At 42.1% G+C, this 24,688-nt stretch overlaps 1 protein-coding gene across 1 annotated transcript in view; it reads left to right on the top strand.

Moving 5' to 3' along the window:
• The window catches only part of LOC141140430 (actin, alpha cardiac muscle 2), a 31,134-nt gene extending 6,887 nt beyond the window's left edge, over positions 1-24,247 (top strand). The window contains exons 2-7 of the mRNA XM_073627601.1: positions 13,205-13,345; positions 14,775-15,099; positions 15,722-15,883; positions 20,386-20,577; positions 20,669-20,850; positions 23,882-24,247. Coding sequence (XP_073483702.1) covers positions 13,217-13,345; positions 14,775-15,099; positions 15,722-15,883; positions 20,386-20,577; positions 20,669-20,850; positions 23,882-24,025 — 1,134 coding nt within the window. The 5' untranslated portion in view covers positions 13,205-13,216 and the 3' untranslated portion in view covers positions 24,026-24,247. The remainder of the gene's footprint in view (positions 1-13,204; positions 13,346-14,774; positions 15,100-15,721; positions 15,884-20,385; positions 20,578-20,668; positions 20,851-23,881) is intronic.
• Positions 24,248-24,688: the final 441 nt, after the last annotated feature.

Below are 24,688 nucleotides of genomic sequence, written 5' to 3'. Positions count from 1 at the left end.
TCAGTGCCATAAAAATGCATTGATTACTGTGTAAATGACACTGGCAGTGAAGGGGTTAACCACTAGGGGGCGATGAAGGGGTTAAGTGTGTCCTAGGGAGTGATTCTAACTGTGGGGGGGATGGGCTTCAACTTACATGACAGCGATCACTGCTCTCGATGACAGAGAGCAGTGATTATTACGCCATGGAAGCTTTTCCTTTCTTTTTGAATATATGAGTGGAAGCAGCGCCCCTATGGATGGGAAGAGAAAAAATATAGGAGTAATCCAGCACAATATATAACAGCTAGAAGGTACAGGAGCATTTCCCCGTCGTGGGGTCTGTGGAGCTGATTACAGCAAGATTTACCAGATGAAACAGCCAGTGAAGTGACCCAACATATTACACCATATGCGGTATACCCCTGGTGGGGTTCTGGAAGCTGGTGAGTAGGCAACCAACAGGGGGAGCACGAGAGTCACCTGACAAATTGATTCATCACCAAAGTCACCATTGGGAATCTGAAATTGCCATAGGAACATCAGTATATGGACTGTCATAATATATGTTGGAAATCTAGTTGCTGGATGTTTTTTATTAGCTGTTTTGTTTGTATGCGATTTTAAGTTATACCCAAAACGCATAGGGTATTAATTTAATACATATAACCTATACGCACATCACCGCATTGGTATATGGCTTTTAGCAAATGCACATAATGGAATATAGCCTCTGGCTTTTTCTCTAGGTGCTGTAGAACTATCTATGCTGTGCGACATTTGACGTGTGTTATATGATTAGTAGACATATTTTGTGTTTGCTGGGGTATCACTCATACTATAAGGGGAATTTAGATAATTCATATACCCTACAGACCTATCACAGCTTGTATAGGCTCAAGACAGATAAGAATCACACTTGCTCCATGTTTAGGGTAGTAAACCTTCACCTTCCAATCCATAAACCCAGGATGAGTATATAAATGCCAAAAAAACTCACATAGTGTAATAACAGTTTTGCTTGTAATAGCTTTTGTAGTAGTGTTTTAGCAGTGTTTTAGGAGCATTAGCGTTATATTTGCATTTTTGCAGTAAAAGGGGAAAAAAGCTAAAAAGCTGCTATTAGTAACATTTAGCAGCGTTTATTCTGGAAAAAACGCTCCAAGAAACTCTAAAAGTAGTGTGCATGGATGCATAGAATAACACTATTTAGCTTCTAGCTGCAGAAAAAAATGCTAATAACAGCTTCTAGGAGCTTAAAAAACGCTAGTGTGCCTGGAGCCTTATAACACTTCTGGTAAGTGTCCTGAGGGTGGTGAAGGGAACACTTTGGGACATGTCAGTTTGGAATATTCAGGCCCGGTTCACACTGATGCGAGTTCATGACGAATGCGATGCGTCAAAAACACTTTAAATTCGCATGTCATCCCTAAAGTCATTGTTTTCAATGACGGTCGTTCACATACATGCGTCGCGATTCCTCTACGAATGCAATACGATTAAAAAAAGGATCTTGTGCGAGTTTACTGCGTTGCGAATTTAATCTCCATAGACATCAATGTAAATCGTTCTTGAATCGCATTGATGGTTCACATATGTGCGAATTCCACCACACTACTCTCCACAAAAACCAGAAAGTACACAGGAAATTAACACCTTTTTTTTTTACATTATGATTCCATTGGCTAGAATATCAATCACAGCTATGTTCAAAGCCTGAAATTCGCTGTAAAATCGCAGTAAATTCGCACCTCACAAAGGACAAAAATCACAGTGCATCAGTGTGAACCGGGCCTTATATGGTGTTGGAAACACCATTGGACTATATATATAATTTTTTTAAGGCGTGTGTACATGTATTTTTGATTGTGATTTTTCCACATTTTGGAGGACTGACATGTTAGTTTTTGTTCACTTCTTTTTGGGAGTATTTTGATTCTTTATACTTTCATCTATTTTAATTACCAGCGCTGTATAAAATGAGTTATACCATATTATTATTGTTAAATCCTTGTAGGCCTGTCACAATAAAAACCCTGCAGTTATTACTCTTGCGTTTTGGGTTCTTGAAGCGGAGCTCCGCCTGGGTAATAAAAAATTAAAAGTCAGCAGCTAAAAATACTGCAGCTGCTGACTTTTGATATATGGACACTTACCTGTCCAGGGAGCCCACGATGTTGGCACCCAAAGCCGACTTGTCCCTCGACTCCGGGCGCCGGTGCCGGCATCCTTACTAAGGGAAATAGGAAGTGAAGCCTTACAGCTTCACAGCCTGTTTCCTACTGCGCATGCGCGAGTCGTGCTGCGCTTTCTGATGGTCTTTGCTGTCTTCTGGGACCTGTGTGTCTCCCAGAAGGCAGCGGGGGAAAGGAGGAGGGGCCGGACATTTTGTAGTTCACTGCACAAGATTACGGTGATCTTTCCCTGGAAGTGGGAGCAGATTCCTGGATTTGACAGGTATCCGTTCCCCTGAAAAGTGCCAATTGTGGCACCGGAGGGGGGAGGAATCTGATCCACAGAAGTTCCATTTCTGGGTAGAACTCCACTTTAAACCTTTGAATTTTTTTTTTCTTTCCTTTTTTTGCACTAGCATGATTACATTTACAGAGTCCAGATAAAGAAAATTTTCACAGTATCTGCATTTTTCTGTCCTTTTTATTTTTTGCTTAATTAAATTATTATTAAAGAAAATATTTTTTCTGTATAAAGGAGGTTGTTAAAAAAAATAATCTGACTTGGGTGTCACATATGCTAGGGACATCAGTGCATATAACAAACAGTACCAGTTATTAGTACAAGAGACCGACGGGGAGATATCTAATTACTTATTGTTCTTAATTGTTCTCTTTTTGTTAAAATTTTATGCATAACATAACACTAGTCCACATCTCGGCCACTCATGGCCAAGGTACAATGTAAAATCAAACTAACATAGTCCAGCTGACTAAACTAATAACACATTTACTTGATTTGATTGTAGCCGTATTAGTGCAATTGTGACAGAGAAAATTGAGTACTGTCCGTGATACTTTTTTTATTTACACATTTACTGAAAGGCATGACGTATTTGAAAGAATCAAAATAAATAAGAATTAGGTAAGTCATGCCTTGTTTTAATTTGTGCAAAGGTCAACAGGTCCCCATAACTGGTTATATCCTTTAGTGTTTTTACTCCCTTGATCGCCCAGACCATAGGATCCAGTTTGTTAAAGAAATGGAAAAGTATAGGGTTTATTCATAACGGCGTACTTGGGCATGCAATTTTAACAGTGGCCTTCATTGTTAGAGTGAGCGGGAGATCTGATTTAATTCACCTATACAGAGCCAGTCTCAGGCTTTCATATGACCCCAGATGAGCTGCCTCTAGAACAGTGGTCGAGTCCCGTCACCTGCAATCAGCCATCTACGGACAGAAACCATCTGGCCAGCCAGATAGTATTTCTGCCAGTCAGGCCAACACCCTCTGATCTCCAGGTTCTTGTAACACTTTGATGCCTATTCTATGGGGTTTAGGCGCCCATAGGAAGGAACTGATTTATGCCATCAATCTTTTTAAAGTAGGATTTTGGTACCCACAGTGGCGCATGTCTCAGAAAATATAAAATGACAGAGAGAAGTTTCATTTTTAGTAAGCTGATCCTACCTATCAAGAATAAAAGTAGTTTCGTCCAAGCCTTGGACTTTCTGCTTGAGGAGCATCAATGGAGGAAGTAAATTAGGGGCAAATAATCCAGAACATTTGCTGTGATTTTCACCCCCAAGTATTTAAAAGAGGATACCCATTGTAGCGGAAGGTCTGGGTTTGCCCCAATGTTAGCTCCCGCATCTATAGGTAAAATAGACTATTTTACCTATAGATGCGGGAGCTAACATTGGGGCAAACCCAGACCTTCCGCTACAATGGGTATCCTCTTTTAAATACTTGGGGGTGAAAATCACAGCAAATGTGAATCCTGAGAATAAACAAAAATTGATCAAGAATAGCTAGTGCGGCCTGTAGGGAGGTGCCCGGGTCCTTAAGAAACATAAGCAAGTCATCAGCATATAGCGCAAGGGACTCATCAACTGTGCCCACCCTAATGGTCCCGACCTCCCCTGACAACCAAAGGACAACTGGGTTCCATGGCGATAGCAAAGAGGAAAGGGGATAGTGGACACCCCTGCCTCAAGTAAACAGAAAAGTCAGTGCTACTACCCATACACCAAATAGATAGCAGAGCTCCCAGGTGCTCGATCCACAGTCACTGGCTGAGTAGAGTAATGTAGAAAAAATGATCTGCACTCCAGTTGTTGCTCTTAAAATTTCTTAATTTTATTGAGTAGCCACAGTGAACAAACGCAGATTAAGTCAGTTGACGCGTTTCAGCCTATAACTGGCTTAGTCTGTGTTTGTTCACTGTGGCTACTCAATAAAATGAAGAAATTTTAAGAGCAACAACTGGAGTGCGGGTCATTTTTTCTACATTACTCCTGCCTTGTGCCTCTACCAACCTCAAAAAATTCAGACACTGACAGCCCCAATCGTATTGCTACCCTAAGATTTTTATAAAGCATGGATATCCACTTCCTGTAAATTGGCCTGAAGCCAATGCGTTCAAGGCTCTTGTGCATATAACACCAATCAACCGAATCTAATGCTTTTTCTATGTCTATTGATACCACTATCATAGTTTGGTACTCCATAGGTGGAAGTTGCAAATGAGTGAAAAGTCCCCTAAGATTTGTGTCCGTGGATTTACCCGGCATGAACCCCGTTTGATCTATATTAATGATAGCTTGGTCGCCAATACTTTAAAATTTTCAGGTCCATATTTAACAGAACAATAGGTCGGTATGATGCCCACTCCAATGGGTCCTTCCCTGCCTTTAATAACAGGATCATATAGGCATCCAGCATGGAGCCCGGCAAAGTGTCATTGGCAAGGCAATAATCCAGTAGTAACCCAAGTCTGGGGGCTAACTGTGCAACATATGACTTATAAAAATCAGCCGGAAAGCCGTCTGGGTCAGGGGCTTTATGTGGTGAGAAAGCAAAGATTGCAGCTTCAATTTCTTTAGTTTTAATCTTGGCATCTAAAGTATTGCTGTCCTCCTCTGACAAGACAACCTTGGGAGTGATAGGCCTTCCAATAAGGAATCTAGAGCTGACACCCCATACGGTGCTATTGGGGAGTAAAGAGCTGAGAAGTCAATAAATTCCTTCAGTATGGTCTGTGGTTTAGAAACCAAGTCACCCCCCTATATTTCTTATAACTGGGATATTTGTGATTGAGTGATAGTCTAACATAGCTAGTAATTTCCCATTTTTATCCCCTTCAGCAAATACTGTGTAAGCCCTCTGTCGTGCTTCCAAATGTAGTAAAATGTAGAGACAGGAGATATCTTGCCTTCAATAGAGACTCAAAGGAGGTCCTCGTGGGGGAACCTGCGTGGGCCTCAGCACAATCCCTCTCCCTAGCTTGTAGAGTTTGAAGTTCCTCATTATCGTTGACTCTGGCCGTCTTAATGGCAGAGATGAATTCCCCCCTAGCCACAGCCTTGAAAGCATCCCACACTATTGGCAGATCTGCTGATTCAGCATTAGAAGTCCAATAGGATTTAATCAATTCCTCTAGTTGGGCAGATGTCTGCTCATTTTGTAGCCAGCTGGGTGACAACCACCCTTTTACCCCCTTTGAAAAGGTCAGGTAAGAGAAAGAGGGTTATGGTCAGATAAACCCCCCACCAGATATTCTATATCAGTTAGAAACGGCAAGAAAAGCCCATTGCTTAATGCTAGGTCTATCCTGACCGAGGATCTATGGGCTGTAGAAATACATGGGAGAAGCACATAGCAGCTGGATGTTTCCAATGTCATAGCTCTGAGAGCCCCGCAACATAAGCCCAAATGACCAAATCAGAGTTACCCATTCTGTTTCGGATTGGAAGAGTCCAATGCCGCAACTAACACAGCATTAAAATCCCCCATCCAGACAATAGGAAGGCTAGCAAACTGGGCCACCTTAGCCAATATATCATAAAGTAGCTGAACCTGAAAGGGAGGAGGCAGATAAAGATTTACCAACAGTAATTTGAGATAAAAAACATCTAGAACCACCGCCACATATCGGCCCCTTGGGTCTGAGTTCACCTGGTGGATTATGCGTGGGATAGCCTTGCTGATTAGAATGGAGACACCCCTACCAAACATAGAATAAGTAGAGTGCAGGGCTCTCTGTATCCATGGCCTAGGCAAAGCCCAGATTTTATTGCCATCCAGGTGAGTCTCCTGCAGGAAAACAATATGCGGCCTGGTCTGTTTTAAATATTGGAAAATAGAAGCCCTTTTATATTTGTTGTGCAAGCCCCTTATAATTCAGGACAGAAATTTAACCTTATCAGCCATGATTTCTAGAGTCCATTAATGCATCCCATTAAGGATAATAACAATGCTTCTATGTCTATGTAGTGACCATGAGCAACCGCGTAACCAGTCCACTGTGGAATAGTAACAAAAGGCACGTTACATTGGAGAACTGTGACGAACCAAATTGCCCCCCCTGCCAGCAACCCAACTGACAAAACTCAAAAAAAACCCTCCGGTATATAGCTTAGTGCCAAAAACCAATGAAAAAACTATGGTAAGGTCAATCCAAAGCAAACAAAAGTTCAGCAGATCCAATGATGATTCTGCATTTCCTCTTGATGTTCCATGTGATAGGATCATGAAGCAAAAAGGAACAAAGTAAGGTGCAATAACCAGAGCTTGGAACAACACACAACAATATTGGGACTAGGGCACCCTCTATTGGCCTTATGAAATTAAATTCCCAGGATGTAGAACAGCATAATCAGTTACATGTGGATGCCTCAGTGATCACTTATACCAACAGCAGTCTCACTGGTCTAGAGTAAGGAAGAAAGGTTAAGGCAAACAGTTCTGATAATGCAGCCCATTCTCCAGACATTCCGTGTCATCAACTGGTAATCCACATTTCCACTGCTCTGTTATGATAGTCATGAAGCCTGCATACTTATGGCCAGGGCTTTTTTCCTCAAACAATAGGTGCTGTAACTCAACCACGACCCCCCAAAACCCCTTCCCCCACACACACCCTCCAAATCACATCAAGTAGTGGGTGTGGTCATATTTCACAAACAGTAGAAGGGTCTTAAAGGGGCATTAAATATCAGGATTACATTACATACGGAGTGCAGAGTTCATGGGGGTTACACACAGAGTGCAGAGCTGTCACTTGTAAACACAGAAACCGGACTTCTGTGTTTACAAGTGATTGTGGTGAGCAGGCACCAAAGGGTCTGAGCCAGAGGTGGTGGAACTAAGTTCCACCAAGTTCCCCCTGAAAAAAAGCCCTGCTTATGGTAAAACACAATGGATTTCCATATCTCTCCCAAAAGGAAGGAGCAATGCAGAACAAAAAAGTGCTGTAGAAAAAAAGGAGTAAAAAAAAAAAAAAAAAAGAAAGGAGAAAGAACATTATCAGGAGACTGGTTCCATCCAGTTGTACAATGAGGAACGTTCCCATCATAAAGCCAGTGCAGATTGTAACTTGTAGTGTGAAGGAAATATAGCAGGTGTAACAGGGCACCTTGGGTGCAACAGTGTGCTTTCGCATATTTGATAGGCAGTCTGGCTCAATCCAACAGAAAGAGGTGTAGTGTAGTAGCAGCAACTTATAGTTCTTTATCCAGCCAATCACTCGCTTCCACTGAATTATCAAAGAACTTCACAGCCTCTTTGTATTGAATTCGAAGCTTGGTAGGGTAAAGCATGCTATATTGTATCTCCTTTTCTCTGAGCCTTCTACGAACTTCATTAAATGATCGGTGTTTTCTCTGGGTTTTAGTCGAAAAATCAGGGAACAACATCACTCGGGTATTCTCATAGCGCAAATCCTGATGCTTCCTGGATTGGGCTAGAATCATGTCTTGATCTTTGTAATTCAATAATCTAACCAGGAAGGGCCTTGGGAAAGCACCAGGATGACGGGTGCCTGTGGGGACCCTGTGCGTTATTCCACCACATAGGTGGGGGGTAGATCTTGCAGGCAGAGTAACTGCTTAAAGAACTGTTGAGTAAAAGTAACAAGTGTGGCCCCCTCAGATCCCTCAGGCAACCTCACCACCCGTATATTATTCCTTCTTTGTCTGTCCTCAGCATCATCCGCCCTGTGTTGGAGGGATCTTACCAGATCACGCAGTTCCGACAGGTGTGTGTCATGGGAGTGAGAGGTATCTTCCACCTCAGAGACTCTGTCCTCCACCATTTTCAGCCTCCCTCGGATCTTATCCAGGTCGTGTCTGATTAGAGGGCATTCTGAGGAGAGATGGTCTATCTGTCCCATGAGTTCAGCCTTGCTTGCATTAATGGCCTTCAGGATGGGTCTGGTGATTGCATCATGCTCTGTGGAGAACCCCGGATCATCAGGGCTATCACCGCCATTGCAATGCTCTGCTGCATCCTCCACCTGCTCCATCTTTGCAGCGTGCTGTTTGGCGCATTGGCTTCTGTCTGAGAAGACAAGATGGCGGAGGTGGAGCCAATCTCCATGTCTCTCATAGAGCGGGTCAGGCGATGCTCCTTTTGTGCCTTCCGGGCCCTCTTAGTGGCCAAAGAGGGCATCCCCGGGACAAGTATACTGAGCCCTGCCTGGATTCATGCTCTGAACACGGGCAAAACAGCTCCTAAGGATTGGATGATCGCAGGATAGACGGAGCGCCAGTGAAACACTTGCTATCTCGTCTACATCCGGCCACGCCCCCCTCATTCTCAATTGTTCTCAATGAAACATCTGCCATTCCATTAGGTTAAGGGAGGTCATAGATTATGCAACTTTCTTTTCTTCCACCATGGATGGAAGGAAAGAAAATTGCTCAATTCCACCATTAACACAGTTAATGTTGAGGGGAGAATCCCTCCTCCAGCACTATTGTGTTCTGCTGCATCTCCTGCATCTACATTTAAAACAATGTATGACCGGTGTTCTGCCGAGAAAGTTCCGCTCGGCGGATAGGTTCCCCCCTCTACTGTGCAGGCGCTGCGCCTGCGCAGTAGGATCCCGCGGAAATAGCCGAAGCGGAACAGCTGAAAATCAGCTGTACATGGCGCCTGTAAGAGGACCCCTCGCGGGCTCGCTTCGCTCGCCACGCTTCGGGCACGGCCTCGCTTCGCTCGGCTCTTTTAGATTCCCCCTCTAGGTCCACTTGGATGGTGGGGAAGGAATCTGGACCCAGGGAGCAGGCGCCGTGTACAGCTGATTGAAGCGTTTGAGCTTCGGCTATCTCCGGCGGCTGACAGTAAATGGTACTACTTATCCGCCGAGGGAACTTTCTCGGCAAGACACCGGCTTAGGAGCAGACTATTGTTTTACAGTATTAGCTATTTTTAGATATCTTAATTCTTGATAAAACACCAAATCTAGCAACCCAGCCATACATGGATTGAAATTCCCTTCATGAGAAATTGATCCATCGATAAACTTCTCATGAATGGTCCTGCTGGAACATTTTGGCTCGAAAATGGGCTGCAGCACTGACCAGTGTATTGTAATAGTGCAGGAGTCCCACTGTCAAAATACAATGAAACAGGGAGGATTCCCACATCCACCTCGAATGTGTGGATGGGGGAATCGATACAGTTTTTTTTGTTCAGCCGCTTGTAAGGCCAGATTACCAATAAACTTTTCTTATTTGTTCCCTTTTGGTTTGTTAAATATACAGTTGAAACCTTTTAGTTAATTCTGTTTGATACGTGTAAAAAAACACCTGTATATCCTGACAGAAATCTTGGTAAAGTGTGACTTCCGGTGCTTTCTGCTTGTGCAGAACCTGTTACATTGTTCTCAGTTCTTTTGGAGGGCTACAAAACCTCTGCCCTATGCACTTAAAGCGGAGTTCCAGTTGTTTATTAAAAGTCAGCAGCTACAAAAAGTGTAGCTGCTGAATTTTAATTAAACACACACTCACCAGTCCCACGATCCAGCGATGCGGCCACCCGAACCCTCGATTCTCTCCCTCGCCTCTCCCTGGCACTGACATTACAAGTGTGGGCACTCAACTGTCACAGCTTGCGGCTTCACATCCAGATGCGAGTCGCGCTGCTCCATTTCAGTGGCAGTGCAATCTTCTGGGACCTGTGACGTGTCCCAGAAGATTGCAGAGAGGGAGGGGGAGAGGAGAACTTTCACTCAAGTCACCTAGGCGGTCCAAGCGGAAGTGGGAGCAGGGTACCTGTCAAAACTAGGTACCTGCTCTCCACCCCAAAAAAAAAAAAAAAAAATGACATGTCAAATGTGGCACTTTTGGGTGGAACTGCGCTTTAAGAAGAGGAGAGGAGGAAGTGTTTTGTAGTTCTGTCCTAGGGTGACACTAAGGGGGTGATTTACTAAAACTGAAGAGTGCAATCAGCTTCCAGGTTTTGTTTTGTCAAAGCTTAATTGAACAAGTGGAAGTTATAAGCTGATTGGCTACCATGCACAGCTGCACCAGATTTTAGTAAATCAACCCCTAAGACTACTCTCACACTGAGGTGCTTTACAGCCCATTAAAATCAGTGGGCAGCGCCACCAAAGCGCCTGCAAAGCTCCTGCAAAGCGATTCGGCAGCGGCGCTTTGCGGGCGCTATTAACTCCTTCATCGGCCGCTAGTGGGGGTTTAAAGCACCCCACTAGTGGCCAAAAAGTGCTGCTAAAATGACAGTAAAGCGCCGCTAAAAATAGCAGCGCTTTACCGCCGATGCCCCCCGCCCCAGTGTGAAAGTGACCTAAATGTGTTTACAAATTTGAAGATCATTATGATTATTGAGACTAGGCAAGAATAACCGAATTTAAATATGGCAGTTAATTTATTAATGGACTTTAAATTTTGGCCATTTGACCGTGACTTGACCATGACTTGCAATTATCAGGCAAGGATTGGTTTGCTACATAGGCATGTCAGACTGAAAGTTTTATCATACACTGAGAGGTGTTTAAGCCCAACTCCTGGAAACTTTAAAATGATCCACCGCAGTGGGGCTGTACCCTGCACTGCTCATTTTGTCTAGGGGTGAAGAGAAGCACTTTTACATACCTAATCCTCCCCTTCCCCAGCAGATGGTGCTATCCTGTGCTCCAGCAGTGGACTGTCCTTTGACATCATCACATCCAGTGCAGGGCTGAGGACCTTACATTGGGCTTGATGATGTCCTGACCTTAGACTTTTGGAGCATGGGGGAGAAGACACTGCAGGGACAATTCTTGCAGCTCAGGGTATCAGGTAAGTAAACATTCTTTTATGTGTCCCCTAGACCTCCACACGTAATTAACTTTTGCGCAGCCCTACTACAAGGGATAATTTTTCCCGGAGTTTAATGCGCAGGAAAATATCCCCAGTATAGGCTGTATTTTGGATAAAATGATAAACTGAAAATATCCAAATCTGCCAATTGCTATTGCTCCTAGACAGTCCAGGATCCAAGACGGGGACAGATATAGTGTCTGTAGTGTATAATGTCTGTACCTATAGAGGTACCATTAGATTAACAGCCTTATTTGTTATACATTATTGCATGTACAGTATCTCACAAAAGTGAGTACACCCCTCACATTTTTGTAATATTGTATTATATGTTTTCATGTGACAATACTGAAGAAATTATACTTTGCTACAATGTAAAGTAGTGAGTGTACAACTTGTATAACAGTGTAAATTTGCTGTCCACTCAAAATAACTCAACATACAGCCATTAATGTCTAAACCCCTTGCAACAAAAGTGAGTACACCTCTGTGAAAATGCAAAAAAAAGTGAAAATGTCCAAATTGCCCCCAACCCCATTTAGCCATTTTCCCTCCCCGGTGTCATGTGACTCATTAGTGTTACAAGGTCTCAGGTGTGAATGGGAAGCAGGTGTGTTCAATTTGGTGTTAATCGCTCTCACTCTCTCATACTGGTCGCTGGAAGTTCAACATGGCACCTCATGGCAAAGAACTCTCTGTGGATGTGAAAAAAAGAATTGTTGCTCTACATACAGATGGCCTAGGCTATAAGAAGATTCCCAAGACCCTGAAACTGAACTGCAGCATGGTGGCCAAGACCATACAGTGGTTTAACAGGACAGGTTCCACTCAGAACAGGCCTTGCCATGGTCGACCAAAGAAGTTGAGTGCACGTGCTCAGCATCATATCCAGAGGTTGTCTTTGGGAAATAGATGTATGAGTGTTGCCAACATTGCTGCAGAGGTTGAAGGGGTGGGGGCTCAGCCTGTCAGTGCTCAGACCATACACCGCACACTGCATCAAATTGGTCTGCGTGGCTGTCATCCCAGAAGGAAGTCTCTTCTAAAGATGATGCACAAGAAAGCCCGCAAACAGTTGGCTGAAGACAAGAGGACTAAGGACATGGATTACTGGAACTGTGGTCTGATGAGACCAAGATAAACTTATTTGGTTCAGATAGTGTCAAGCGTGTGTCGCGGCAACAGGTGAGGAGTACAAAGACAAGTGTGTCTTGCCTACAGTCAAGCATGGTGGGGCTGCATGAGTGCTTCCGGCACTGGGGAGCTACAGTTAATTGAGGGAACCATGAATGCCAACATGTACTGTTACATACTGAAGCAGAGCATGTTTCCTTCCCTTCTGAGACTGGGCCGCAGGGCAGTATTCCAACATGATAACAACCCCAAATACACCTCCAAGACGACCACTGCCTTGCTAAAGAAGCTGAGGGAAAAGGTGATGCACTGGCCAAGCATGTCTCCAGACCTAAACCCTATTGAGCATCTGTGAGGCATCCTTAAACGGAAGGTGGAGGAGCACAAGGTCTAACATCCACCAGCTCCATGTCATCATGGAGGAGTGGAAGAGGACTCCAGTGGCAACCTGTGAAGCTCTGATGAACTCCATGCCCCAGAGGGGCAGTGCTGGAAAATAATGGTGGCCACAAAAAATATTGACACTTTGAGCCCAATTTGGACATTTTCACTTAGGGTGTACTCACTTTATTTGCCAGCGATTTAGACATTAATGGCCGTGTGTTGAGTTATATTGAGTGGACAGCAAATTTACACTGTTATACAAGCTGTACACTCACTACTTTACTACTTTACATTGTAGAAAAGTGTCATTTGTTTAGTGTTGTCACATGAAAAGATATAATAAAATATTTACAAAAATGTGAGGGGTGTACTTACTTTTGTGAGCTACTGTAACTATAATGTTGGTAATGTTTGTCCTTTACTCTTAAAGAAAGCTACCATCATGTGTGACGATGAAGAGACTACTGCACTTGTTTGTGACAATGGCTCCGGGCTTGTAAAAGCTGGATTTGCTGGAGATGATGCCCCAAGAGCAGTATTTCCATCAATTGTTGGGCGTCCCCGTCACCAGGTATGTAGAGAAGTGAATAGTGTTATGAAATTTTTAGAACACTCAAAAGAAAACTTCACTTTTGCTTAAAAAATTTAAAAACATATAATTGCTAAACAAAAATTTTTATATTTTATCGTTATTAAAAATGAACTGTCTGTAGGCCCTGTCATTTTCTAAAACAAAGAATTGCTTGCTTGCAATATGGTAAACCTAAGGTATGTGTACAAAAATCTTATGTTATGCTTTTTTGATCAGCTCATTGCCTTTCTCAGAAGATCACACTTAGATATAAACTACATTTAGGTCATCTTAATCGAAGTTTCATTTTTGGTAGGATACTGGCTAAAGCACATTCCCTACTAAAAGAGATATGATCCCTGGAGATTTTTGTTACAATGAAGGTAGCTCCTCCCATTCAGAAATCAGTTTGAGAAAGAGCATGAATCTGCAGATACATTTGCTAAAGTCTTTGCAATGTTTTTTTTGCTAAACAAAACTGGGAATGTATATGCCTTTCTTTCTTCTTTTAACCTTTGTAATACTTTCATAATTTTCATATGATTTACAAAAAGTAGATTATATAATATATTTCTATGTGCCTAAATATATGGGCCTATTTAACTAGCAGTGGACCTTAACCCAGCTGTATTTACAAATGAACATACAGTACACTTCTACCCAGAGAGCAAAATGTCTGGGTCTAACTAGTTAAATCTGGCTAGCTAATCAAAAGCAAAGTATTTACTTGGGTCCCATTCTCAAACAAATGGCCCCAATCTGAGATACATGGGGTTTTTAGGACTTTTCAATCTTGAGAATGCTCAGGATTGAGAGGGTAGTTGTTTCCAGAAGCAGAATTGGTTGACCAATTAAAGAAGGCCAATTATAGTTATAGAATGTCCTAGAAAAAACACAGGTATATAACCAAGACCCTTGTAGGATGAGGAATATGTGCCCAGAATCAAGAGCTTCAGAAACTAAATACAGGCAACCTGTATCCTCTAAGTGCAAGAGCCATATCAAGCATCAAAATAGAAGAGCTGATTATCACCCGTTCAAGTCACTAGGGTCAGTGGCTACACATTAAATTTATTGGAGGTATTCAGACAAATTGGGGTTGATTTACTAAAGGCAACTAGGCTGTTCACTTTGCTAGCTTAGCGAATGAGGTAAAATGCTGGTGACCACCTGTTTTTTTACCTGTCACAGTAACAAATCATAGTAGTCCCTCTGACAATGTCTTCAGCTGCTTTTTTTATGATTGAACCATATTATTCCAACCAGACTAGCTATGTAATTATTCAGTAAGAAAAGATTAAATTATAAAAATCTGACTTTTGGGAGTAAAATATCCACACAGTGCATAGTAGCTAATCCAGCCATAATTTATGCTATGGATAAAATCGGTTCAGCTGTGCTGATCTTATTTTTCCTGGTCCTTTTTCAGGGTGTCATGGTTGGTATGGGTCAAAAAGACTCCTATGTAGGTGATGAGGCCCAGAGCAAGAGGGGCATCCTGACTCTGAAATATCCAATTGAACATGGGATCATCACCAACTGGGATGATATGGAGAAGATATGGCATCACACCTTCTACAATGAGTTGCGTGTTGCCCCAGAAGAACATCCCACCTTACTTACTGAGGCTCCACTGAACCCCAAGGCCAATCGGGAAAAGATGACCCAAATCATGTTTGAGACCTTCAATGTTCCAGCTATGTATGTTGCAATCCAGGCAGTGCTTTCTCTCTATGCTTCTGGTCGTACCACTGGTAAGTAAAAAAGATAAACTGCTTTAGCCATGAGTAATGCTTTTGCTAATGCTAAAACTGATATATGTTTCAGTACATAGCATTGTAAACATTGATGACACATATATATACACTGTATATATGTAATACATAAATACAGCACAGTAAGCATAAACTTATAGCCAGTAATCTAGCAACTTCTGGCATTCCTGCCCTTTTTTAGTTACCGACCTGCACCATGCAGTAGAAATTGAGATATGAGCATTTCGCTCCTAAATAGGTTTGTAAATACATCACTTGAGATACTAAGGGAGGTGTTGCCACTTACTAACCCTTACCCATAGCATGCTATCTAACAAATGGGGATTCTTATTTAGCAAATTATGAAATACTTGTTCAAGCTGGCCACCTACGTCAAAAGGATCCCTTTGAACACAGCAAAAGTTTCAGGCATCCCTGCCTTTTGTCAAAGCCTGATTGAGTTCTAAAAAAGCTCTCTGTGTTGCATCCCCATCTGCTTCTTTGTTTGACAGCTGCATATACATAGTATACACACACATTTAGTCAAAAATAATTTGCATAATTATAAAGTTGTGTAAACATTTTTTTATTGAATGCAAAATTTTATTAATTTTTACTCTAGGTATTGTACTAGACTCCGGTGATGGTGTAACCCACAATGTTCCCATTTATGAGGGTTATGCTTTGCCACACGCAATTATGCGCCTTGACTTGGCTGGTCGTGACTTAACTGACTATCTGATGAAGATCCTTACAGAGCGTGGTTATTCTTTTGTTACAACTGGTAATGCTTTTTACTGAACTATAATGGTATAATAAAAAACTGTTTTAGTTCTCAGTTAGCAGTCAAGTAAAGTGTGTTTTTTGGGGAGCACGTGTTTTGAAATAATAATGTAGTATTTTGGATATGTATACATTTTTAAATGCTTGCTCTGTTGGGTTTTTTTTTGTATAATATAAAATTATTAAATGTAAATATTTATAGGATTAGCCATTAGAGAAAGGGTAAAATAGAAATAGCACATGCAGCAATGCCTAATTGCTGAGATGAGATATCATCCACACATAAGACTGTCTTAGCCCCGGTTCACACTGAGGCAGCGCGACTTGCAGCGCGACTGCCTCAGGCGACCTGGACACGACAGGGGTGGCGACTTGCAAAACGACTTCTATATAGAAGTCTATGCAAGTCGCCCCCAAAGTAGTACAGGAACCTTTTTCTAAGTCGGAGCGACTTGCGTCGCTCAGATTAGAACGGTTCCATTGTACAGAACGGGACGCTACTTGTCAGGCGGCTAAGTCGCCTGACAAGTCGTCCTAGTGTGAACCGACCCTTAGGCATCATGTACACTAGCAGCTCCTAAACGGTTTTGCCACAATTTTGCTGCATTTTGCGTTTTCCCGCAGCGACTGTAATTGACGGCCAAGTGTACATGAAGCCTTATGTAGTGGTTGATTTACGAAACAGTTTGCTTTGAAAAGTGTTTACTTAAGTTAGCCATACATGCCTGAATCCCTCTCATTCTGTCAATGGGAGATCAAATAGATTACTCAGTCCACACTAAACAGCATGAGCAAAGGAATCTGCCTGCTATTGAATTGATTGAATACCCAGAACAGTGACAGCATTTGATAGAATGCAGAATAGCTTCTTCAATTTATGACCCAATTATGTGCAGGGGAAATGATAACAAAAATAGGAGTTTTCATTGCTAAAAATCAATGCATGAGGTGAAATGAGCCTTACCTTAATACTTGAGAGTATTTTCAGCTTGTTTTCCTATGCCTGACTAAGCTCCACATACAGAATCTGATTCTTTCCAATTGTCCCTGTTCACACTTGTTCCCTCAGGTACCCTACACTCAAAAAAGTATATAAGCTATTTTTTTAGCGTTTTCAGGCCCCATAGACTTTAATAAGAGCGCTTGTATATCCACTTGCTGACCGCATAACGCCGTTATACAGTGGAAAATTGTCTCTCCTGTGCTGGATCACGTACCGCACCGCTTGTGCTGTGATAAGTCACAGCATAAGCCGATCAGCGGGTGCCAACCAATGGATGTCCACCGGAACTCGCTGATAGCTCTGTTCTGTCAGCGGGGATGTGCTTAATTTTTATTTCCCTGCTAAGCAGGGAATAAAATCCAACACATCCCTTAATAAAAGCACCACATAGTAAACCAGGGGCGGCCCGTCCATTAAGGGCACACGGGCACCGCCCCCCCATCCATGCATCCGGGGGGTGTTTTTGTGAAGTACCTTATTAGAGCCAGAGGCTCTAATAGGCTTTAAAATAGGGTGGGCTTGGAGCACAGAGAATGCGAACAGAGCCCACCCAGGTGTGTTACAACAGCGAATGAATATTCGCTATTGTAACACTGATTGTCCTCCCAGCCAATCAAGAAGCGGGTTTTGCGCAAACCAATCTCATGTTTATTGGGATCTTTTATACAAAAAATATGTAGCAGAATACATATAGGCCTTCATTTTTAAAGAAATTTGATTTTTTTTTTACATTTTTCTATGGGATATGCTTTATACTGTAGCAGAAAGTAAAAAATATTGTTTGTTTGTTTTTCAGAATTGTCTGTCTTTTTTGTTTAGAGCGCAAAAAGTAAAAAACCCAGTGGTGATCAAATACCACCAAATGAAAGCTCTATTTGTGCGAAAAAAGGACATAAATTAAATTTTTACAGTGTTGCATGACCGCGCAATTGTAAGTTAAAGTAACACAGTGCCACATAGCAAAAAATGTCCTGTCATGAAAGGGAATAAATCTTCAGAGGTTAAGTGGAAATGTGCGGTTCGCGCGTTTTTGCACCTGAATGAACTCCTTTCCTTTATTGCCTGGAGCTTGATACACATGCAAAAAAGATTCAAAATCGCCAGGAACACACACTGCTTACACTCAGGTGTGAATGCAGGCTTATTTAATTGGCTACTTTAGTAAATTAGCCCCAGATATTTGCATTGGAAGAAGTAGCAACAAAGTACAACAATGTGTAGCAGTACAAAACAGGATGCAGAGTCTGTGTATGTAATAAGCAAGTATATTTAGCCCAAGGAACATAAATATATTCTATACACCTAAGAAAAAGTTTTCAAGCATTGTCACACAGATGTAATTGGTGATTGTAAACCTCAGACATGAAATATGAGCAAAGCATATACTTCTATACTGTGTATGTGTCGCTATCCAATCACTGAGTGTGATTTCTGTCTGCTGCCTTGCTGCTCTGACAGCTTTTCCTGACTCCAAGAGATAATTAGTGACAGGGAAGGAGGGCTCCAGCACACAGCCTGTGATTGATAGCCATAACTGTTCATTTTCCATGTAATATGAGGGGGGCGTCCCTTCCCTTCCCTCCAGTCAGGGCTCAGAGCCCTCCTCACTGAGGTCTGCAGTGTGGGTTGTGGAGTGATCTTTCTTACTGTGCAGTGTGACAGACGTGTACAAACAAAACAAAAAATAAAAGTTCAGATCATTTTGCAGGTAAAACAGTAAACATTTTTTTAGCTTTGCATCTTCTTATGGGTATCACATTACTTAAAATACCCTAACTACATATCAATAGTTTAAGAGGCCAACATCTTGACCCTGTTACATCACTGTTAGGTGTCATCAGTTTATAAGGCAAGTGCACACTCTTGTATTATTATTAGTCTATGGCAGGGGTGCTCAACCTTTTGAAGAGCAAGGGCCACTTAAGTTATTTGGTAACCAGTCGTGGGCCACATTGAAATGCAATGGTTCAGGATTTCTCATTTCTATTTTTTTTATTTTAAATAGCATAATTAACATTTTCCTTTTGTAGCCGCTAAATGCTGGTGGGAGGGAGAGGGGGAGAAGCCGGCTTTCAGCTGTTACAGGAGGAAAATGTATATGCCATCCCCCTCCTGTCCACAGAATGTGACCATGGAGTTTAACTGCCCACCAAACTGCAAATGTAAACAAGCCCTTACCATCCTGAGCCCCCTATAAGGCTGCTTTCACACTGATCCACAGGTGCAATGCAGCGCAGGAAAGCCGCAGGTGCACTGCACTGCACCCATGGATCAGTGTGAAAGCAGCCTAATAGTTATTAACCCTTTTATATGTGTTAATATGCCATTGCAAAAGCACAGTGTAATACACTGCCCTTCCTCTCCTCTTCCAGCTTCTGCTGGCATCGCTCTCCATCTCCAGGCTGCTAGAAAGGTCCCCATCGAAGTACACTTGCTATTACTCTGCCTGGGACAGGGGCCAGTGCTACAGAGGAGGTATCAGCTTATGTGGCACCTGTTCTCTCCGTGGCCGACTGCTTCCTCCACTGCTGAGGCCGGCTTAATGCACTTTGAAGCTTGGGGATGGTGGGTTGGCAAGCCATGGGTTGCTGACACTGGGCATGCACTTCTCTGGTTTGAGGTCGAGGGCCACATCAGAGGGCTCCGAGGGCCACAGGTTAAGCACCCCTGGTCTTAGATTTAGGATTTAGTTAGAGTTGCGGGGGGGGGGGGGGGTTAATGTTGTTAGTTAGGGTTATAATTGGGGTTAGTGTGCAAGAACTATAATTGGGGTTAGTGTTCAAGTACTATAATATTTGTGTTAGAATTCAGGATAGGGGGTCATTTTAAGTGTTAGGTGTTTATTGTAAATTTTAAATAAGGGTAGGGATATGAGAAGCTTTGCTTGACAAGGGTTAAGTGTTGGGATCAGATGAAAGATTAGGATGAGTTATAAGCCTGGGTCATTATTTTGCAGAGTTTATTATTCACATTTGTTAGGCATTAAAAGACCCACATTGAGAATACCCCCAATAACATTATTCTATCCTAATTAGTTACCAAATACCACTGCAGACCCAACATTGGCATACTGAGTGTCCAGTAGAAATAGAACTGATTTCTTCTTCTTCATATTGTTAGAACCATCAATATACTCCTTTAAAGTGTATGTAAACCCTCACCTTGTAGGAGAACCAATTCCGTTTTTGTTTCGCATACAGTCAATATAAATGCATTAGGAAACACATGTCAAGTACACGTCAAAGACATTACAAAAATATTACTGATGCATTACAAATGCATCAAAATTGATCTCAAACATTTGTGTACACTAGCCAAGATAGTCAAAGTATGGCAGCTTTAAAGCATGTCCGAGACCTCCTTGAATCACTTCACACTATCATTCTAAAAACACTTACATTCATGCCAGGACAGATATGTTTGAAGGTGTGTAACTTACAATCTCATGATGTTTAGATGTAAAATTAATTGAAATCTTTCATTTCTTCACCACTTTACAGCTGAGCGAGAAATTGTCCGTGACATAAAGGAAAAACTGTGCTATGTGGCTCTAGATTTTGAGAATGAGATGGCCACTGCTGCCTCCTCTTCCTCCTTGGAGAAGAGCTATGAGCTGCCTGATGGGCAAGTCATCACAATTGGTAATGAGCGTTTCCGTTGCCCAGAGACTCTCTTTCAGCCATCCTTTATTGGTAAATAGTAATGTGTGTTTTCTGGTACCAATTTTAAAACCAAAATGGTACAGTTCAGTCAAACTAATGCCATATTCCCTAAATTTATTAGGTATGGAGTCTGCTGGTATTCATGAGACAACCTACAACAGCATCATGAAGTGTGATATTGATATTAGGAAGGACTTGTATGCTAACAATGTCATGTCTGGTGGAACCACCATGTACCCAGGTATTGCTGACCGTATGCAGAAAGAAATCACTGCACTGGCTCCAAGCACAATGAAGATTAAGGTAAATGATCTTAAAAAGTATTTGCCCTAAAAACAAAAAATGTTTCTATCTTTCCTTCACTATGGTCAATGGACTATAACACTTTTACTACATTACTACATTTTAAATATGTAGTATTTACAACATTACTACATGTTAATGTAGTAAATAATACTATTAATGTACTACTAATGTAGTAAATTAAATTTACATTAAAATAAAGATGGAAAAGCTTACTGATTTCAAATCAGCCTGATTATTTTTATGTAGAACACTATGGTATAGTGTAGCTTAAGCCTTTGACTACTAAGTATGTGCACCTCATGTCATGGCGATCACATGGTTAAACAAGCTCATGGCTGTTTAGCTTGAAGAGGTCTTTTATGTAGAAATGATATGGGTGGTCACTTTACAGACCAGCAGTTTTTTGCCTTTCTAACATGCTCCCTTTCTCAACCACAGTTCTGGCTCACATGCTGGTCAGGCTCACATGCTGACCTATTTCCCTCTATGCAGTGAACACAAAAGTCCTCAGCTTTGAGCACTTCTGGGTTAACATTTGTCAGTTTCTGCCCAGCTGTGGGAGAAGGAGAGGCAGATTGGAGCATGGTGACACAATGGGCGTAGCATCAGGGGTTGCAATGGCAACCCCGCCCATTCTCCAGGGGGCCCATGCAGCCTCCCTGTCACTTGGGTTTTCATCTACTCAGCAAGGGGGCCAACCACCAGCAAGTGTGCCAGACATCAACAAAGCCAGTCATGGATTGTGGATGGCTACACAGGAGTGTCCCACCCACCACACTTGGCTAGAATGTTGAGAACGGCTGGATCTAGGGGGTGATGCACCCCCCCCATGCATGCTGTGCCTGGGTTGGTAAGCTCCTCCCCCATCCTCAGACTGCACTCAGCCTCACACAGGACATGCACCAGAGCTGCTCCTACCTGCACTGCACAGCTGAGATTGGATTGTATGAACTCACAAACATATGCACACCTAGGATGCATGTTTGTACATACAGTGGGGACGGAAAGTATTTAGACCCCCTTAAATTTTTCACTCTTTGTTATATTGCAGCCATTTGCTAAAATCATTTAAGTTAATTTTTTCCTCATTAATGTACACACAGCACCCCATATTGACAGAAAAACACTTTTGCAGATTTATTAAAAAAGAAAAACTGAAATATCACATGGTCCGAAGTATTCAGACCCTTTGCTGTGACACTCATATATTTAACTCAGGTGCTGTCCATTTCTTCTGATCATCCTTGAGATGGTTCTACACCTTCATTTGAGTTCAGCTGTGTTTGATTATACTGATTGGACTTGATTAGGAAAGCCACACACCTGTCTATATAAGACCTTACAGCTCACAGTGCATGTCAGAGCAAATGAGAATCATGAGGTCAAAGGAACTGCCTGAAGAGCTCAGAGACAGAATTATGGCAAGGCACAGATCTTGCCAAGGCTACAAAAAAAATTCTGCTGCACTTAAGGTTCCTAAAAGCACAGTGGCCTCCATAATCCTTAAATAGAAGACATTTGGAACGACCAGAACCCTTTCTAGAGCTGGCCATCCGAGCCAAACTGAGCTATCGGGGGGAGAAGAGCCTTGGTGAGAGAGGTAAAGAAGAACCCAAAGATAACTGTGGCTGAGCTCCAGAGATGCAGTTGGGAGATGGGAGAAAGTTGTAGAAAGTCAACCATCACTGCAGCCCTCCACCAGTCAGGGCTTCATGGCAGAGTGGCCCGATGGAAGCCTCTCCTCAGTCCAAGACACATGAAAGCCCGCATGGAGTTTGCTAAAAAACACCTGAAGGACTCCAAGATGGTGAGAAATAAGATTCTTTGTTCTGATGAGACGAAGATAGAACTTTTTGGCCTTAATTCAAAGCGGTATGTGTGGAGAAAACCAGGCACTGCTCATCACCTGTCCAATACAGTCCCAACAGTGAAGCATGGTGGTGGCAGCAACATGCTGTGGGGGTGTATTTCAGCTGCAGGTACAAGATGACTGGTTTCAATCGAGGGAAAGATGAATGCGGCCAAGTACAGGGATATCCTGGACGAAAACCTTCTTCAGAGTGCTCAGGACCTCAGACTGGGCTGAAGGTTTACCTTCCAACAAGACAATGACCCTAAGTACACAGCTAAAATAACAAAGGAGTGGCTTCACAAAAACTCTGTGACTGTTCTTGAATGGCCCAGCCAGAGCCCTGACTTAAACCCAATTGAGCATCTCTGGAGAGACCTAAAAATGGCTGTCCACCAACGTTTACCATCCAGCCTGACAGAACTGGAGAGGATCTGCAAGGAGGAATGGCAGATGATCCCCAAATCCAGATGTGAAAAACTTGTTGCTTCTTTCGCAAAAAGACTCATGGCTGTATTAGATCAAAAGGGTGCTTCTACTAAATACTGAGCAAAGGGTCTGAATACTTAGAACCATGTGATATTTCAGTTTTTCTTTTTTACTAAATCTGCAAAAATGTCAACAATTCTCTGTGTTTCTGTCAATATGGGGTGCTGTGTGTACATTAATGAGGGAATGAATGAATTCATGAAATTAATTTAAATGATTTTAGCAAATGACTGCAATATAACAAAGAGTGAAAAATTTAAGGGGGTCTGAATACTTTCTGTCCCCACTGTAAATGCCAACACATATATCATTGCATGCCGAAGTCAAAGGTAAGTGTAATTCTGAGCCAAATGTATGGTTAGATTCAAACTAATGAGCTTTAGGGATTTAAGAAAAAGCTGGACAGCCGCACTCCATTATAACATCTTTATTGAAGACAGTAAAATCCAACGGTTACAAAGACAACAGAGGCACAGGGACACAAAAATAGGAATTATATTGTATTTTTGTGTACTTTTGTGAATTTCACATAAGAAATGAATATTGCAACAACCATTTTTTTATCCACGTTCTTTGCTTTCAGAAAATATATGTATGGGGGTGTTATCTTCAGATGCATTCAGCAAACAAAAAAAATGGAATAGTTTGTTCAATAGCAAAATGGATAAACATCTTTGTTTTGTCTCACAGATCATTGCTCCACCTGAGCGCAAGTACTCTGTTTGGATTGGGGGCTCCATCTTGGCTTCTCTGTCCACCTTTCAGCAAATGTGGATCACAAAACAGGAATATGATGAAGCCGGTCCATCCATTGTCCATCGCAAATGCTTCTAAATGCATTTTCTGTCTCAGATCAAAAGGATTTATAAAATGTACAATATGTCTAAACAGCCATGTAACTATGCAGATAGCAATACCTGTCATTTTTGCCACATTATGACTCTAAAATGTAACGTGTACATAAATTATAATTTATTTTAAGATGTTTTACAATTTGGAAATCACTGAACTAAAGCAAAAGAATGTCACAATGCAATAAATGAGTCATGTATGTCACTTGTGTACTTATTAGCTACAGGGCCCCATTCACGCAGGGTGTATGCAGGGGCGTACCTAGAGCATTTGGCACCCTGGGCGGATCCTATATCTGACACCCCCATGTTAAAATATAAGAACAACCCACTGTGCCCCCTGCATACCTCTGCATACTTCAATATCTCTTTTTCACTACCATAGCTCCCAACTGTCCCTGATTTTGAGGGACTGTCCCTGATTTGGAGCAATATCCCACTGTCCCTCATTCCTCCTCATTTGTCCCTCATTTTGGTCTGATCTACATAGTATATAAAATGCACTTTTTATCTATCAAAAAGTGTTTAACAGTGCTAAACCTTTCATCTGATTTCTAAATTGCTGCATTTGTAAATTCCAAAAGCCAATATAAAGGAATAGTAATGGTAAAAAAAGCACTTGTGGGTTTAACCAATCTTGTTTTTT

This window comes from Aquarana catesbeiana, linkage group LG04, assembly GCF_042186555.1.
Source record: "Aquarana catesbeiana isolate 2022-GZ linkage group LG04, ASM4218655v1, whole genome shotgun sequence".
In the NCBI taxonomy this organism is placed as follows: Eukaryota; Metazoa; Chordata; class Amphibia; order Anura; family Ranidae; genus Aquarana; species Aquarana catesbeiana.
The sequence above is the reverse complement of the archived record's forward strand: the minus strand, read 5'-3'. Positions and strand labels throughout refer to the sequence as shown.